This window comes from Chelmon rostratus, chromosome 22, assembly GCF_017976325.1.
Source record: "Chelmon rostratus isolate fCheRos1 chromosome 22, fCheRos1.pri, whole genome shotgun sequence".
NCBI classification, from domain to species: Eukaryota; Metazoa; Chordata; class Actinopteri; order Chaetodontiformes; family Chaetodontidae; genus Chelmon; species Chelmon rostratus.
In genome coordinates, this window is record NC_055679.1 from 13,935,075 (window position 1) to 13,954,074 (window position 19,000).

Below are 19,000 nucleotides of genomic sequence, written 5' to 3' on the forward strand. Positions count from 1 at the left end.
TCACTCTGTTGTCTGTGTCGCACCTGCGCCTGGTGGAGCCAGTAAAGTTAGATTCCGCGGCACGCCCGCTCCATGTTACCTGTTTAATGTCGCCAGAGCGTCCCTGTTTCCGTGTCCCTGTGAATTATTATCTCAACTGAGCAGAGACTGGAGCAAAATGACTGGACTTTTATTTCATTGATGTATCTGTTGCGATCGATAATTCCATGTTTGTTTCAAAATTGGTTTATGCAACTGTCTGTGACATACACCATGACCGTAAGCATTGCTAGCAGTGTTTGCAGTTGCACCGGTGATGACAACTTCTTCTTCTCTTTGTCGTTTATTCATCGGACCTTGCAGAGGAAAAGATGAAGATTTAACAGACAACCATCGAATCTATCTGAAAGACGATGCTGATGCTGGAGGAGAGCCTGTTGAAGATGTCTGTTGAGTCCTGAATGGATAAACTAATCAATAGTCCCCTTAATATGTAAATGATGTGCTGTGTGTTCAAAGTAAACAAAGTCAAAGTCGAAGTCACCTTTATTGTCAATTCTGCAGTATGTACAGGACAAACAGAGAATCGAAATTGCGTTACTCTTCAACCCTTTGTGACAGGACATATATTAAAAAAGAGATAAATAAAAACTGTACAATCTAAATAAAAACTGTACAATCTAAACAATGAAACATTGAGAATGTAAACGGTAGAGCAAAAAGAATTAGCTTAACAACTGGTGGTGAATAAAGTGACAGTGTGTTGTTTTCCTGAGGGGAGGGGTTCACATCAGTGAGAGTTTGTAGAGTCCAGGGTGTATACGTGTGTGTGTGGTGGGGGCATTTCAGAGTCCAGGGTGTGTGTGTGTGGTGGGGGGCATTTAGAGTCCAGGTGAGGCGGGAGGTGTAGAGGTCGTGGAGGGAGGGGAGAGAAGCACCGACGATCTTCTCGGCTGCTCTCACGATGCGCTGGAGGTTCTTCCTGCAGGACGTGGAGCAGGCGCCGTACCACACGGTGATGCTGCTGGTCAGGACGCTCTCGATGGTGCCTCTGTAGAAGGTGTGCATGATGGGGGCCGGGGCTCTAGCTTTCCTCAGTTTGCGGTTCGCTTTCTTGGCCAGCGATGTGGTGTTGGTGGTCCAGGAGAAGTCCTCAGTGACGTGCACACCCAGGAATTTGGTGCTGCTTACCCTCTCCACCGTAGCACCATTGATGGTAAGGGGGGCATACTGGGGGCGTCCAACCTATAGGAGGAGCACACCAGGCTGGAATCAATTAATCAGCTGATCTCAGTCTTCAGCTGATAACTAAGCGATCCCTTGATGTTGATTGGTTGGCCTGGTGTGCTCCTCCTTGGTTGGAACAAAAACCTGCAGCCACACGGCCCTTTATGGAATGAGTTTGACATGCCTGGCTTAAAGCATTGAGTCAGGTTCCCATTACACTACAGATATGTTGTTGCTGTTCTCCTGAAGTCCGCAACAATCTCCTTCATCTTCTCCACATTCAGAGAGAGATTGTTGTGTTCACACCACAAGGCCAGGCGGCTCACCTCGCTCCTGTAGTTGGCCTCGTCGTCGTTGCTGATGAGACCCACCACAGTTGTGTCATCGGCGAACTTGACGAGGAGGTTGGAGCTGTGGGACGGTGTGCAGTCGTGGGTCAGCAGAGTGAAGAGGAGGGGGCTCAGCACACATCCTTGGGGGGGCCCCGTGTTCAGTGTGGTGGTGCTGGATGTGTTCCTGCCGACCCGAACAGCCTGAGGTCTCCCAGTCAGGAAGTCCAGCAGCCAGTTGCACATTGAGGTGTTTAATCCCAGCTGGTCCAGTTTTTCGATGAGCTGTTGTGGGATGGTTGTGTTGAATGCTGAGCTGAAGTCTATGAACAGCATTCTGACGTAAGAGTCTTTTTTGTCCAGATGTGTGAGGGCTGAGTGGAGGGCAGTGGAGATGGCGTCATCGGTCGAGCGGTTGGGCCGATAAGCAAACTGGAAGGGGTCCAGGGAGGGTGGGAGGACGCATGTTAAGAGAATACAAAAAAACTACACCAGTCAGTGGTAAATTATGTTCAATCTCATCATGTGTGTTAATGTGTTTTGTTCACTGGCGTCATGTCTTGTTCTGCACTTCCTGTTTTATTGTGAAACCTAACTCGCCGCTCGTTTCAGACTTGACTTCCTGGTGTCCTTCCCGCCTGTCTGATTGTCTGCCCCACCCTGATTGTTTCCACCTGTTCCTTGTTACCTTGTGTATATATAGTCCGCGTCTCCCTTTATCCTGTGCCAGATTGTCTTGTGTATCTTGTCCTGTGATTCAGCCAGTTTATGCCCTTGTTCTGTCACTTTAGTTTTGCCTTGAAGCAAACCTTAGAACTTTTGTTTGCCTTGTCTAGTTACCAAGTGCTTTTTGTTTTGCCTTGTAAGAAACTTAGAGACCTTTTGTTATTAAAACCAGCCTTTGTGCTTTAACTTCTTGTGTTTTGAGTTTTGCATTTGAGTCCAAGAACCTCGAGCCTGAGAGCCTGTTAAATTATTGACTTATAGATTACTTTAAGATGTAGTTTATTGGCTGTTTACAAGGATAAAGTCCAAAAACAGAGAGCTGGTCCATCATCCATCATACTTCAGATTTATTATAATAAAAACAAACCTGGTTCGAACTTGAGATCATATCACTTTAAATTTGCAATAACAACTGGCTATAAATTTTAATTTTCGACCAAAGTTGCAATTTCTGATATTTCTGATTTTCAGTAAACTGGTGTCTGGAATCTACATCAGAATGATAAATGAAGCTTACCTGACCAGGTCATCATTTTCCCTGACAGGCACAGAACCTGCCTGCTTTCCAGCCTGCACACCTGTTCCATTGCAGACACCTGCGATCCATCAACTCATCTAATCAGCATTATATCAACTCTGGGTCTTCATCCACTCATCCTCAGACTGTTGTTTGAGCCACAGTGGTGGATCGCGCATTCAAATCTTAGCCTCTCTAACCTTGAGCTAAGCTTGCAGCCATGTGCCACAGAATCACTGCACTACACTTATTTTCCTCCTCATCTGCCACTGAGGTCGTCCTGTTGACCTGTCTTGTACCTTCCAAGCTGGCTTCGCCCGGTCAGGCTCACATCCATGTTTTCATCTGTGCTCTGCCCTGCGTCATCAGTCACCAGCCTCTACCTCCTCACCTTTATCCCCAGCAAACAAGAAAACGCCTCCAAAGTCTGTGGAAAAAGTCACTGAAAGTCTGCTTAAAGCATTGAGTCAGGTTCCCATTACACTACAGATATGTTGTTGCAGGACGAGTCTGTGTCCTGGATTTTGGCTCCCCCTGTTGATAAGTACTGTTCATAATACCGGATGTCACCTGTTTTATTTGAATACAATTGGAAGACCTTTTGACTGTAATTAAGGCTGTGCTGCTTTGCTTTTTTCCCTCATTTCCTGTTCTGGTTGTTTATTATAAGCATTTTTCCTCATTATGTTTTTTCATTCTTTTCCAAATCTGTCTCAAGGATCAAGAAATAATTCCATTGTTCTATTGCAATGTCTCTGTTTGTTCCTTGATAACTCTTGTTTTTTGAAAATGATGCTAAAGGTAAGTGTTAACAGAAAAAGAAATCCTGGAAATAGGAGTCATATTAACAATTGGCTAGATCTCAGAAAGAGGACTGCATGAAACAGTGTGCCGTCCAGGTGCCACCATTTAACAATCTTACTATTAGAAGATCCTTAGCACAACTGTTGCTCCAGAGCCACACAAATATGAACCATTTGTCCTTTGATCACTGGTGAAGACTGATGTACTCTTCACCTCTGTGTTGCAGCATTCAGCTTCTGTCAGCAGGTGATGCCACAGGAGCATGCAGTGAGAAGTCGTGATCCTGCCTGTGCAAATAGCCCAACAGTTTAAGAGCATTGTTTCTCAATGCACAGTTGTGAGAAATTTGGCAGTTTAATTGTCTACAATCCATAATGACGTTAAGAATAAAGATCAAGAGAATCCAGAGAAATCTCTGCACCTCAGGGGCAAGGCTGAAAACCAGCACTGAATGCCCATGACTGTCGATCCCTCAGACGGCACTGCATTAAACTGACATGACTGCATAAAGGGTATTACTCCACAGGCTTGGGAACACTTCACACTGTTGAGCAACTGAAGTGATGCATCAGGCAAGAATGGGAAAGAAGCTTATGATTACACAGCACATGTGATTAAAATGGACAGGCATGTTCATAATAATAATAATATAATAATACATTTTATTTGGAAGCGCCTTTCAGAACACTCAAGGACACTTTACAGAGCGGGTAAAACACAAATAACACAGGATAAATACAAGCACAATAAAAACACAAATACACAGGATAAATACAAGCACAATGAATAAAACCCAATGTGAGTGCAGGTGACTCACGAGGGCCATGAACCTCGAAGTTCTTTCAGACGCGACACACATTAGAAATAAAAGTCTTGAAACCGAATCTTCAGTTTGATGTCTTTCTTTACTAAAGCTTAAATTCAAAATACATACAAAACAAAAGATGGGTCCATAACTTCTAAATAATTACTTCTAGTGCGTTGTGTAGCCAGTCAAAAGACTGTGATGCTCCAATGGCTCGTGGCTTCTGTTCTGGCTTGCATCCTGACGGTTTTATATTATACCAATGGCCAATCAAAAAGCATCACAACACTAGTATCTAGGTAGAACTCAGTATTTCTAAATAAACTCCTATTATTACTACATGCATACAAATTCTGTTATACAGTTCTTATATTTCTACATCAACGTATATTCTGTTAAAGTATAAATAGTATAGTAAGCAAGTATTCATTCTAAATATAAAAATTCAATCTAATAACATACATTTTCCATCAAAACATAAAAATGGCTCTAACACCCAACAAGTAAAAACAAGCAACAAGGAGAAGTGGAGTTATAAAGATAAGGCAGTCCGGAACAGATGAGTTTTCAGTTTAGATTTGAAAGTGGGGAGAGAATCAATGTTTCTGATGTCGGGCAGTAGTGAATTCCAGAGTTGGGGAGCAAAACGACTGAAAGCTCTGCTCCCAATGGTGCTGAGACAGGCGGAGGGCACAGAGAGGTGGAGAGAGGAGGATGATCTGAGGGAACGAGAGGGGGTGGCTATGGAGAGGAGGTCAGAGAGATATGGGGGGGCGAGGTTGTGGATAGCCTTAAATGTATACAGTAAGATTTTGAAAGAGATTCTGTATTTAACTGGGAGCCAATGGAGCTGCTGAAGGACGGGGGTAATATGGTGAGAGGAGGGGGTCTTGGAGATGATGCGGGCTGCAGATTTTTGAACCAGTTGAAGTTTATGGAGGGACTTGTGAGGGACACCGAAAAGGAGTGAATGAGACACCGAAAAGGAGTGAATTGGTTCGGATAACCAATCCCATTCCAATCACTGGCAGTGGCAATACACCTGTGAATTTGAATATATCTACAAAATGCGTGTAATGATTTATGCATTGGGGCTGAATCAATTAATAGATAAACTTTACAGTCCAGCATCTTTTTTTCACTGTTTATATGATACAGGCCTTCAACCAATCAAAAATATTACCCAAATATTGCCTATACAGAGGATAACAGTCTGATTCAGTGAGTCTGAAGACGACAGCAGATGACTCATCTATTGGTTTCTGGTTCCTCTGAGGGCTCTGCAGAAGCTCTGCTGGGTTCTTCTGTCAGCTGTACCCCGAGGCTGTACCTCCTCTCTCCTCTTGGTAGATCCTTGAAACGCGAGCCCAGTGCAGAAGTCATACTGGGTCATCCATTATTGATGCCAGCCTGCCGTTCGGATAGATAATTCTTGAAGGCGGCGCTGAACCTCTTAGGCTGGGTTCTCATCTGAGACCTGAGCTGAGTTTGCAGGTGACTCCCTTTTCGATATATTTCTGAAACCAGGGATGTGGCTCTTTTGGCAAGCTTGCTGGATTTCCATGAATGTCCCTGTGGTGGAAGAGAACCTTGACGCCTTTATGGCACAGAGACTTAGCAACTGTTAGGTGGCATCTTGTGATATGATGACAGTGAACTGTGTTGTGTGCTTGTAAGTGTGTTCTGGGCCAATCATTGAAACACTGGAACTTACTGCAATTAGTCAAGTTTTGAGTACAAGAGGCCAAAAGTAATTTGATATCACAAAATCACTGTGAAAATATATCGCTTACAGCCACTGTCAAGTTGATTCCCAGTTTTTACATTTATGTAGTGAAGTATTTCTATTGACCGTTTAAAGTTTTTTTATCAACATCTATTAGCTTAAGTTAAAATATGGAGTATTACTTCTAGGGGGAAATGTTAAACATCTCCTGCCCACTGTTATAAGCAAATCTGGGACTAGTGTTTTTCTACAACCCTCTCCACAGTCAGTGGATCAGTGTAATTCCGTAATTCTATTCAGCAATTTATCAATGAAATAAAAGTCCAGTTTTTTTGTTTGTTTGTTTTTTGCTTTAGTCTGTGGATGTGTGTGTCAGAGCGGGTCAGTTCAGATGGAAACAGGCTTCATTAAACAAGCCCAGCGGGATGTAGCTGTGCTGACCTTTAGGTAAATTCAGATTCAGCCCACCAAATCATAAAGGAACCATTGGTTCAAAAAGGTGTCGAGCGCTGTGGTGCGCAGAGTGCAAAGGATGAAGTGTGCAAGAAGCACCATGCGTGTAGAGAATATCACTCTAGTCCAAAGCTCTTGCACACGTTTTTTTTCCTGACTAGCGTGTTAAAACGGGTTTAATTTATATACATATCCTCCCAGCTTATTTCCAAGATTTTCAATGCGTATATGTTGGAAAGAAAAGGTGCCATCCAACCAGATCCCACTGAATGGAAGCCCTGTTTGATTATGTATATATATAAAAAAAAGCCGATATACATTTTTCTGCTTAGAAGAGTCACTATTTAACAAAAAAATATACAGACATTTTATCACAGATTTCGGTGTAAAAAGGCCAAATAGAGGACGGGCTCATTTTGACGCTCGTACAGCGGGTCTCCGTGATGCACACGCACCTCCAGTCCTTCTGACCATCTGAAAAAAAACCCGAAAAGTCTAAAAGACTAAAATGTATTTTAAAATGATAAAAATAACACTTCAATGTTTTTACACTGCACATTAAAGAAATCAATCTATGGTTATTTATTCAGTATCGATTAACATAGCACAACCACATGCATCACCGCGACTTGGCGATCATATGTGGAAAAACACGGTTCGCCTTCAGGAAGGACGCAAATTTACTGGAAGCGGGCCGCGCTGTCAGATTCGAGCTGGGTCACAGAGAGATACATGGATGCAGGCACATTCAACTGAACACACAAACATGAACGTGGTGAAGCTGACTTCTTTTTTGATAGTTACACCTACAACCCCTCCCCGCTCCACCCAGCATTCCGTGACTCATCGAGGCAGTGCTGCGCCGGGTGGGACAGGCTCAGCCGCGTGCTTTGGTCATATTTGCATGCATATTTGTGGCCGTATGAAAACACTGATGATGATGATACGCGCTGTGTTTTTTCCTGGAATATGTGACGGTTGCGCACACACCTGTCCCAAACAACGTGATCACCTTCTTGAATGTTAAGCTTGCTTGTCTGACGCAGAAATTTTAAAATATCCTTAGATCAAAAATGATACTGGAATTAGAATATGTGCTGTGTTGTATTAAGAGCATATTATCTGTTCTCATAGCTGCCTGTAGGATGTATGGCAGGCTTCTCTTATGGTAGTGGACAAAGTGGTGGTGGTGCGCATTTTCAAAATCACCTGCAATTATGCACGCCTTATTGAACAGCGTTCAATCATATGCCACCAGCACCAGTTTTTTGCAGAAATGCATGGACCTCTTTAGTTTTGTATACACCAAACTAACTTGAATAAGGTGAAGTGTATATTGTGGAAAACATCAATCGTCAGTCTGCATCTTCATCCAAAAACGCCAGGGAGCAACCGACAGTGGTGGGTAGAGAAGAGAAAATCTATACTCAAGTAAAAGAACAATTACTCCCATAAAGAAATGGCTCAACCTAAACTGAAAATTACCATTAAAGAAACATAAGCAAGTACAAGTTACTTTCCATTTTAATATCCTCATCAGGTACTTGTCCTGTTTAGATTTTGGTATGAAAATTGTGGCCAGGTGTGGGCAGGGATGGACACTGGAAGCTGCCTCTTGTTCTGGGTTTTGCTCAAACATCATCGCATCGTGGTCAGACGACAGTTGGTGCTTTGTCAGGTCAAGAAGTTTCTGCAAGCAGCTGGAAACTTGACCTTGAACAGGCACAGAATGCGTTTGCTCATTCTCTCACATGCTGCTCTGAGAGAATTTAAAACAGCCAACCCCATTATGTAAAGTCTGCGAATTCGCCTTACAGTATTTCGGTTGGTGGCCTAATCATCTGGTGTTGCTGGCAGTCGAACCAGCCGGGCCACAGGACGGATGTGGGTCCGTTCATGAACTTCATATGATCTTATACATCTATCAGGGCCGGCGCTGACCTAAACGGCCTTTCATACCAGCCAAGAAGCATGGGAGACTATGGGTCCACAATCATTACCGCAGAATATAGGGTAAGTTTTTATCTCGTTGCAGCCATTTCTGCTGTACCTGTAGGGTGGGTATTTAGTTCCTAATAAACTGGATCCTTTATGTGGTCCTGCATATGTTTCTGCAACATATATTGCGCAGTAGGGGCTGTTTGTGGTCCCAAAATGGCAGGACCTGCTACTAGTAGACATCTGGTGGTCCGTCTCTTCTCAGGTGCCTCCAAATAAATTACACAAGGGTTTGGTCCTCATGTAGAAGGCATACCTGATGAAACATTGCCTTGATGTCTCTGTTCACTGCCATCGCATGGGGGATGAACCACGATTCAAGCATTTCATCTACTCGCTACTGATCCTTCTCATGCATCTGTAAAAGATGCATTGCACTGATCTGCAAGAACCAAGTTGCGAGAGGTGAAGGCACTGCAGATGAAATGTCTCATGTCTGGATGTATGGTGGACGATATGTGAAAATCAGCTGCTGCGCCACTGCCCTGAACTATATTGTGACGGATTGCCCTTGGTGCGATGGTCCTCAGAATGATGGTGTGTCTAGTTGACACAAGCAACCTTCAAGTAAACTCCTGCACCTTGTTTGGTAAGGGTGAGGGAGGTTCTCTCAAGTGGCCAAATGAGGTATATCTCTGGACTTGGCTCGATGAGAACGTGTGAGTGTACAGGCTTCAGGTCTGTGATTAGTGTGGCCACACTTTGAAACATCTCCTTCCTTCTGCAGTCCATGTCTGTATCTGATCAGCAGTCTGTGTGGTGATTGTAGGCCACTGTGAAAGATAGTGGTCAGTACCTTTACAAAAAAGACAGCTTCTTTAAGTTGGGATTGGAAGGAGCTGACTGGGTTTGGAAACAGATTCCGCTGTAGAGGTATCACATCCATGATAAATTGCCAAAGGTGGTTGGCTCCTTGGCTTCTGTACATTGGAGTGTTTGTCCCCTTTTACTGTTACTGCTCTGCCATACTGTGACCACAACAAAAACAATTCTAGTCAGGTTTAGAGTTCAGCAGGCCAAAAGTAATTTGATATCACAAAATGGCTGTGAAAATATATCACTTGCAGCCACCTTCATGTTGATCCCCAGTGCATTTAGTGGGAATCGCGATGCTGAGCAGTTCTACAGTGCCTTTGGAGAGGTGTGTTCAACACAATCAGCTGAGATCGCTGCTCCACCAAGCTGTACCCACTACACAAATAATTGCCAGGACATTGGATACTTTAACTTGACAAGCAGGTTTGAAGTGAGAACCTCTTGATCTGGCAAAGAACATCCTCCTATGACAGACTTGTTTGACTCATACATTTTCATTTCGAGATTGTGTCTTCAGTGTTTGAACGCATCACATCGCTGTCAAACCTCAACTCTTTCACCGAGTTTGTGCACCTTTGGGTAAGTTCAGATCGTTGTATTTGTTATCAATGTTGTTTTCAATGAACCAGGAAGTCTCTTTTCTGTAGAAATAAAACACAGATACAAACATTGAACATATAAGGGAGAGGCTGAATCCTGCTCAAATAAGGCAGTTACATTTCTTACTTACTTTCAAGGACTTTTAACATGATTTTAAATGTACTCAAAGGGACAAGATTATTAAGATGCAGCATGCTCTGCAGATTATTCCAAGTCCAGGGAGCCAAGTAGGAGAAGGCTTTAGATAAGATAAAATAAGAAAAGATAAGACTTTATTAATCCCCATCTGGGGAAATTTGGGTATTACAGTCAACAGGTGGAAATTGATGCGTAGAATCTAAAAAGTGGAGTGTACAAGAGGCAGCATGCATGTAGATAACATCACCACTATCCAAAACACTGACAAAAAAGTCTGCACAAGACTTTTTCTTCCTGACTAACATGTTAAAACAAGCCTGAAAATAAAAACACGTCCTTAGTTCCAGCTTCTTCCGCTGAGTCACTATTTACAGTGTGGAGAATTTCCCTATTGAAAAAATTAAGGAAATTGCATTAAGAACTACTTAAGCCCAGGTAGTGAGACTCGAAGCTGTTGAAATGCTCCCTGAAGCGCATGAATGGCTTGGCTCAGAGATGGGGTAACAGAGTCGTCTGAGTAAAAGTGCGGTCTAGCAGCAAGAATCGAAATTTGGACCTTGGAAATGTCTAAAAGCTCGGAGTCTTAAAGCAGCACAGTGTTGCTTATCCAGGGTTATCCAGGGTTTTGATTATAGGCTGTCATTTGATAATTAAACTAAGGGTGCTGCGCCATGCGCTCATACCTGACTGGAGGCTGTAACTGTTACAGCGCCATGGTCTGCCAGAAATACCTTTGGTTGACAGTTGCACTGAGCTGCCAACACTATCTTTTCTTTTATCATCTTTTAGCTTTTCTCTGTCATCCAGGCTGCTATTTCAGTCTCTGCTATCAGCTGTTATCAAGTGAAGTTAGTAATTAGTTACACTTAGTTATTTGTTTTTTGTTCTTAATGAAAAGGACCAAGCCGTCAGGTGCGCAAGGGAGAAAACGGAGAAGGAGGAAAAGAAGGCCAAATATAGAGGTATGTCGTCTTGTGTTTACATTAAACTAATGCTGGATTTAACAAGCCATGGCCTGTCATCTTGATAGCTGCTCCTTCTTAGAAAGGCCGCTTGAGGGCACCTAATGTTAATTGTTATTTAGAGTTCTGCTGTTGCTCACTTTTCTCCGTTATGCACCTGCTTGTATTTCCAGGTATCGTGCAAACCTCTTATAGTTAGAGAACTCTAACAGAATTGTTTTCTTTTCTTTTCTCATGCAGATAAACATTTAATTTACATTTGTATATTTATTACGTGGATATAAAGTCACACAGTCAGTCTCACTATTTTCCATCACCAACATGACCATGACTAACAGACGTTTCTAGTAGTTTGAGTAAACTACACAAGGTAACCTGAAGAAAACCACGTTTCACTGCTGGATCTCATTGGCTTGTTTTGGGAGTTTAAGCTTCAAGGAGATTATGTAATGAAATAGTATTTGTAAAGTCTTTTTGATCACTAACATTAATCACTGCAAGAGGTTTCCACTGTACAAGGTTTAACATATGTGGGTGGCCACCTGAACTGTCACTCTGCCTGTGACAGTTGCCACTGCAGAGAGGAGCTTCTCAAAAAGGAAGCTGATTAAAACCATAATGACTGCGGCCACTAGAGGTCGCCCCTGATAATAAACGCCAGTATGGATCGCAATAACCTCCACAGTCAGCATAGATAGGATTTGGTCTATTTTTGTGGTTCCACACAGTTATTTTTTGTAGGCTTTAAATTAAAACTTCACTCCTTCTGTGTTCTACCTTTCTGACACCTGTTTAATCTCTTATGCATGTCTGTACAGTATGTATGGAGAGTTACAGCTTGCAAATGAAATACGGTATCAAATAATATAAAATGTGAAAAAAACATCCAAAACATTACTAAATGTACTATTGTGTTGGGTAAACAGAATAACTGTATTAATCAGGTCAATTAAATATCACATAAAACTGGTAATTTTCCGGATAGTCCATAAATGTTGTGGCGATTACAATGATAGTCCCAGTAAATGATGTAGCTTAACTGTGACTTTGTGATATCAAATTACTTTTGGCCTATTGCAGTCAAACTTTTATGACTGTAATTGCTGTAACTACCTGTGTTTAAATGATTACCTGATAACACACCACTTCTTCCAAGCAGACACCACAGTTTATTGTCATATCAAATGTTCTGTGCATAATCAACGGATCTACTCTCTCTCCAAAGGTGAGCCATGTCCTCCTCAGCCTGCCAGTGGACTTTTCTGCGCCCATTTGTCATCAGCAGCCTGTTGGTGTTGGGCTTTGTAGTTCTTTTCTGCACATACTACGAGCCTGACATCAAGTTCCCCACTTTTGATACTTACATGGAGAGAGGCAGTCATTCCTGCCCTAAAGCTGTGTGTGCAGAGGGACCACAGATCCAGAACTCAAACTGCTCCACAGAGCTGCACATTAATCCAGATCACAACGACAACCAGAAGGTCCAGACTGCAGCAGTGGACACTGAGCCTGATACTATTTTATTGATATGGATGTGGCCATTTGGCCATAAATTTAATCTCAGCTGCCGTACTTTTAATATCGAAAAATGCCATCTGACAGATGACAAGTCTCTGTACCACAAAGCCCACGGGGTTATCTTCCACCACAGGAACATTCGACGAAAAAGTTTACCAACAGAGCCGCGTCCCTGGTTTCAGAAATGGGTGTGGTTTAATATGGAGTCACCTACAAACTCAGCTCCAATCTCTGATCTTAATCACTCGTTCAACTTGACATGCAATTATCGGCCTGATTCAAATATTCCTGTGCCGCATGGGCATCTGGTGCCAGTGACACCTGAAGATGAGAGTTTCAAATTGCCAGCAAAGAAAAAGCTGGTCTGCTGGATTGTGAGCCACTGGAACCAGCGCCTTAAGAGAGTTCAGTTCTACAACGAAATGAAAAATCATGTCAAGATTCATACTTATGGAAAGGCATTTGGCCAACGTATAAGTGATGAAGACTATTTAAAGATAGTTTCTAGTTGTAAATTCTATCTCTCCTTTGAAAACTCCATATACAAAGACTATATCACAGAGAAGTTATACAGACCTATGAGTTTAGGAACTGTACCAGTAGTTCTGGGCCCTCCAAGACAAAATTATGAGGACTATGTCCCAGGAGATTCTTTCATTCATGTCAATGACTTTTCTACTCCAAAGGAGCTGGCAGAGAGGCTCATTTACCTTGACCAAAACAATTCGGAGTACATGAGATACTTTAACTGGAGAAGAAGGTTTAAATCAAAAGTGTATGAGATTGGCAGAGAACCAGCTTGCAAAACTTGTGCTTACTTACAAAACCACAGAGGATACCAAGTTTTTCATGATCTCAACAAATGGTACTGGGGTTAACATAGAATATTGCCAAGTTACATTTCAGACTGGGATAGTGTCTTTTGATTTGCTGAAGGGGTCATAATGCGCTCAAATGTGATATTTCTAAGAAGCTACCCAAAGTCTGCAGTGATGGTACCCTTGGATTCTGTGGTTGTGCATGTAGTTTTACAGGTCAGCAGCTGCTTCATACTTCATACATTGTACATTATAACTTTTATGCTATGCTTATTTTGGGACGACTCTGCATTTTGTCAGGGACACTGAGGAATGTTGTCCTCTGTGATCTGTAGCAAGGTTATTACAGGTATCACTGTATTGCTCTTTGTAACATAATTATATTGTTTTAATTTCTTTGTAAATGTGCAATTTGTGTGAAATTCTACAGAATTTTTGGAGGTATATTTTATGGTAATGTTTCTTATAGTTCTTTGTGACAATATATATTTTTTATGTATTTTTTCTCTTATATAGTCCCTTGTATAATATATCTGTGTGTGTGTGTGTGTGTGTGTGTGTATAGTCAGTTTTTATTTTGTATTTCTCCGTTTCTGTTGCTATTTTGTTCCAACTGCCATTACCTGCTGCCTGTAATACCCGAATTTCCATGGCTGGGGATTAATAAAGTCTATCTTATCTAATCTAAAAGGCTGTTCATGGCTGCTGCCAACTCCAGTACAATGGAGGTGGACAGAATGTTGTTTTCGTTGTTCACTGGAACTTACTGCAATTAGTCAAGTTTTGAGTTCAACAGGCCACCATCATGTTGATTCTCAGTGCATTTATGTAGTGAGAATCGCGATGCTGAGCAGTTCTACAGTGCCTTTGGAGAGGTGTGTTCAACACAACCAGCTGAGATCGCTGCTCCACCAAACTGGACACACTACTCAATTCGCAGTACATTCCATACTTTAACTTGACAAGCAGTCTTGAAGTGAAAACTTCTTGGTCTGACAAAAAACATCCTCCTACAACATACGTTTTCATTTCGAGATTGTGTCTTCAGTGTTTGAACGCAGCACAGCGCCGTCAAACCTCAACTCTTTCACCGAGTTTGTGCACCTTTGGGTAAGTTCAGATCGTTGTATTTGTTCTTTTCTATGAACCAGGAAGTCTCTTTTCTGTAGAAATAAAACACAGATACAAACATTGGACATATAAGGGAGAGGCTGAATCCTGCTCAAATAATCTTCCTGACAAGGATTTTAATATGGTTTTAAGTGTGTCCAAGGGGACAAGATTATTAAGATGCAGCATGCAGATTATTCCAAGTCCAGGGAGCCAAGAAGGAGAAGGCTTTAGATAAGAAAAGATAAGACTTTATTAATCCCCACACTGTAAAGAATTTCACTGTAAAATAACAGTAAGATACTGGCAGCAGGGACGCCAGTATCTTACTGTTATTTTACAATCCACCTTCTGTAATTTATTTTAACAGTATAGTACTGTATTTTGAATTGCAGTATATTACCATAGGATAACAGTGGGTGGTGTGGTAATTTTACAGTACATTAGTATACTACTGTATTTTTGGCCTGTACCGGTCCGTGAATCAATTGGTACCGGGCTTGTTAACAAGTTCACGAACGAACTGGTTCTTTTGAACGGCTGCTTAACATGAACCCAGTTACTTGGGGAAGAGCGCAGTGCTTACTAGATATGCAAATAGCAACACGCCACGTTGTGCACCCTGCCTTCAGGTCAGGTGAGCTAGTATATAAAAACAATACATCCAAAAGTAAAAGTGGCAGAGGTGAGAAGAGAGCCAGATGACTCAGATAATAGTGACAATGAAGTCTCTGAAAATGCCACCAGTCTATTGAACAGTGTATTTGTTTTGTTTTGTTTTGTTTTGTTTTGATGTTCTGTATTATTAACAATGTTCTTGTATGAAAATCTTTGCACCAAAAGCTGTTTTGCACACAAATTCATTGTAGCTTGCTTTGTTTTTTTTAATGTTTATACGTGTTCAAGTCATGGTTTACATACATACACAGAATTTGTACAAAGGGTTATTCATGTCACTGTCAAAGCAGAGTGGTATGGCGCCACCCTGTGGAATATTTACAATCAATCCAGATCAGACTTTAAAATCTAAGCCACACATGTCAAATAAGGTTATAATCAATATTTCAGAATAATTCAAACTCATATTGGTGGGATATCTAAATTCATTCCTCCCAGTGATTATTTCCAAGATAAAATGAGTAAAATGAGCCAGACTGCCTTCTTAAAACTTAATAAATATAAAAATGAGCCAAATGAGCCAGCTTTTTTGAACGGCTCTTTGAAAGGAACAGCTCACCAAGATCTGGCTCCCTTCAAAGAGCCATAAATCCCATCTCTAGCACAAGAAATAATTAATTATTTCCGTTTTATTCTTTATCTGAGTCTGAACGATCTTTTATGTTGACAAATCTTTTATTTTGAAAAATGACCGCATTTCCTCGGTTACCGGTCACTTGAGGGTTCAAATTTAACCCACAAGCTAGACAGACGTGTTTGGAAAGTTTCTTTGCGAAGGGGAAAAGGCCCAGTGAAGAGACAGAAGAGCGACGACTTCCAAGTAAAAAAAAAAAGCTTTTTACAGACAACACCTTTGTCACACCGTGGTGAGGTTTGTATCGTCTTGGGTTTGCTGTCTTGTCATTTCCTGTTTTATTTTGAAAGTCTAATTCTCCTCTCGTTTCAGAGCACTTGCCCTTCCTCATGTGTCACCATTGTGTCTGCCCTGATTTCCTATTGTCTCCACCTGTTCTCCATTACCCTCCATGTGTTCAAATAGTCTGCGTCTCCTTTGTCTTGTGCCAGAGTGTCTTTGTCCGTAGGTCGAGTCCTCCACGCCAGTCCTTGTCTACAGCCACAGTATTCTTCCACGTAAGCCTGTTTTCCTCTTTGAGAGTGATTTTTGTTTGTAAGTTTCATAGTTTAGTTCCTTGCCTTCTTGTTCCTTGTTTATGTTCATTTCATGCCATAGTCCTCCTTATGAGAGTTTTCTTTTGTTTCTTAAGACATTGTATTTCATTGTAAGCTTTTTGCCTTCTCGTTCTTTATTTTGTTCATAGTAGTATCTTAGTCCTCGATTAGAGTGTTTTTTGTTTCATAGCCATTGTTGTATAGTCTGTTGTAGATCCTCTTTTGTTTCACCCTAGTGTATTTGTGACTGCTTGGAAAGACAGCTGACAGGAGGGAAAAGACCCCACAGGTGCTGGTATGGGCTAGCAACCCATGGCAGCAGTGGCAAGCCTTAACCTTGCTACAACCAGACTTAGCTACAACCAATATAAGGAAAATACCCCAAGAGTCAGCGAGAGCAGGGGTGGAAGATGACTCACAGGTGGATTGCATGGTAACGAACAGGATAACGGATATGACTATGCCTTGGATACATGACTCAGTGAGGGATGGGGGCACGGACCCATCTCTTAGGGCCAGAGGTAGCAGTCCTCAGGTGACAGGGAAGGCAACTCAGGAGAGCAAAAGTTGTGCAGCAGAGGATAAGAAGCTTCAAGTTTGCCCATGTAGCTGGCAGAAAATAACATCAATCCGAGGCCTTAGAACTCATCAGGGAAGGAGGAAGTGTTTAGCGGTGGAAGGGCAGAGTGGCCGCATCGACCAGTATTTCTTGAGAAGTCAGTCGAATCAGTCGGATGAAGTCCAGCGACAGGTAGAAAACCACAGTTCGCAGGACATCAGTAACACTATCCCTGGAGAGGAGGAGGTACGGAGAGGGGATGCAGTTGGTGTTGAGGGCAACAGGCCAGCCAAGGAGAGAAGCATGGAGCAGAAAGCTAGAGTTAGGTGGCCGAGGGCTAATGATAGCAAAGAGTGGGAGGCAGTTGATAGAGATTTATCAGTCATATTAAGCAGGCTTAGAGGAGATGTAGTGGAGAAATTGGATAAAATTGGAGATGTGATCTACTCCTATGGTCGAGAGAGATTTGGGTGCTTGTCAAAAGGAAAGGCGAGAGGGGTGCAGGTCGGCAAGTCTAGGCGGCAAAGAGAAATAGAGAAGTTAGTAAAGGAAAGGAGGCAGTTAAGAAAGCAGTGGAGGAAGGCGACAGAAGAAGAAAGGGAGGGAATTAAGGTGTTGCAGGAGGAACTGATGAGCAGGTTAGCAGTACTCAGAAGGGCAGAACACCTTAGGGAGAAGAGAAAGAAGAAGGAACGTGCAAGGTCAGCATTTTTTAGGAACCCCTTTAATTTTGTGAAAGGCTTGTTTAATCAAGAAAAAGGAGGGCAACTTAAGGCAACGAAATCAGAGATTGAACAGTATTTGAAGTCGACGTATTCAGATTCAAAGGAGAATAGGAACATAGGTCTTCCACCTGACATGCCACCATTAGGGGAAGTGGAGCAGGAGATGGATGTGAGCCCACCTAGGTGGAGAGAAGTGGTGGAGGTGGTTAGGCGTGCAAAGGCTTCTTCGGCCCCAGGGCCTAATGGAGTCCCCTACCGTGTCTATAAGAGTGCACCTGGCATCTTAAGGACACTATGGAGATACCTGAGAATAGTTTGGGAGAAACAAAGTATTCCAAGAGCATGGCGCAGGGCAGGAGGTGTCTTCATCCCTAAGGAGAAGGAGTCATCGGACCTTAGCCAGTTTCGGATGATTTCTCTCCTAAATGTTGAGGGAAAGATTTTCTTCAGTATCGTAGCACAGAGGCTGGCTAAATACTTAGAAAGGAATGGTATGATAGATACGACAGTGCAAAAAGCAGGGATACCAGGATTTGCGGGATGCTTAGAGCATACTAGCATGATTTGGCATCAGATTCAGACAGCTAAGAGGGAGAAAAGAGACTTGAATGTTGTATTTTTAGATCTGGCTAATGCGTTTGGGTCAGTGCCACATAACCTTATTTGGAGTTCCTTTGACTACTTTAAAGTGCCGGAGATAGTTGTTAACTTGGTGAAAGCATATTTCCAAGACATCAGACTGTGTGCAAGTATCGCAGAGCTCACAACAGGCTGGCAAAGATTGGAGGTTGGTATTATGGCAGGATGTACAGTGTCCCCGCTAGCTTTCACAATGGCTATGGAGGTAATTATTAGGGCTTCCAAGTGGGTCGTAGGTGGAGAGAGACGGCAGAATGGAATGCGTCTTCCACCAATTAGGGCTTATATGGATGATATGACACTGCTAACTTCAACAGTGCCATGTACAAGGAGGTTGTTAGATAAAGTCAATCAGAATCTCAAGTGGGCTAGTATGAAGATTAAGCCTAGTAAGTCAAGGAGTATTTCAATATACAGAGGGAAAGTAAGTGATAGAAAGTTTGCTATAGATGGTGAGGAAATCCCAACAATTAGGGAGAAATCAGTTAAGAGTCTAGGACGGTGGTACAATGTGGACCTGAATGATGTGAACAGGTTGTGCAATTTAGAAAGGATGTTGCAGAAGGGCTGGAGAGAATAGATAAATCAGGGCTCCCAGGAAAACTGAGGTTGTGGTGCTTGCAGTTTGGCTTGTATCCTAGGTTAATGTGGCCAATGTCAGTATATGAAGTCCCATTATCTGTAGCAGAGAGAATGGAAAGGC

At 42.3% G+C, this 19,000-nt stretch overlaps 1 protein-coding gene across 1 annotated transcript; it reads left to right on the top strand.

Annotated features, from left to right (window-relative positions):
• Positions 1–9,872: 9,872 nt before the first annotated feature.
• On the top strand, positions 9,873–13,991 carry LOC121625669 (4-galactosyl-N-acetylglucosaminide 3-alpha-L-fucosyltransferase 9-like). The gene is made up of 3 exons (XM_041963861.1): positions 9,873–9,959; positions 11,017–11,080; positions 12,306–13,991. The coding sequence occupies exon 3, from the start codon at positions 12,313–12,315 to the stop codon at positions 13,474–13,476; it is 1,164 nt and encodes a 387-aa protein (XP_041819795.1). The 5' UTR covers positions 9,873–9,959; positions 11,017–11,080; positions 12,306–12,312; the 3' UTR covers positions 13,477–13,991.
• Positions 13,992–19,000: the final 5,009 nt, after the last annotated feature.

What these genes read in the sequence shown, in the direction of transcription:
- LOC121625669 (XM_041963861.1), top strand. Translation starts at nt 12,313, where the DNA reads ATGTCCTCCTCAGCCTGCCAGTGGACTTTTCTGCGCCCATTTGTCATC.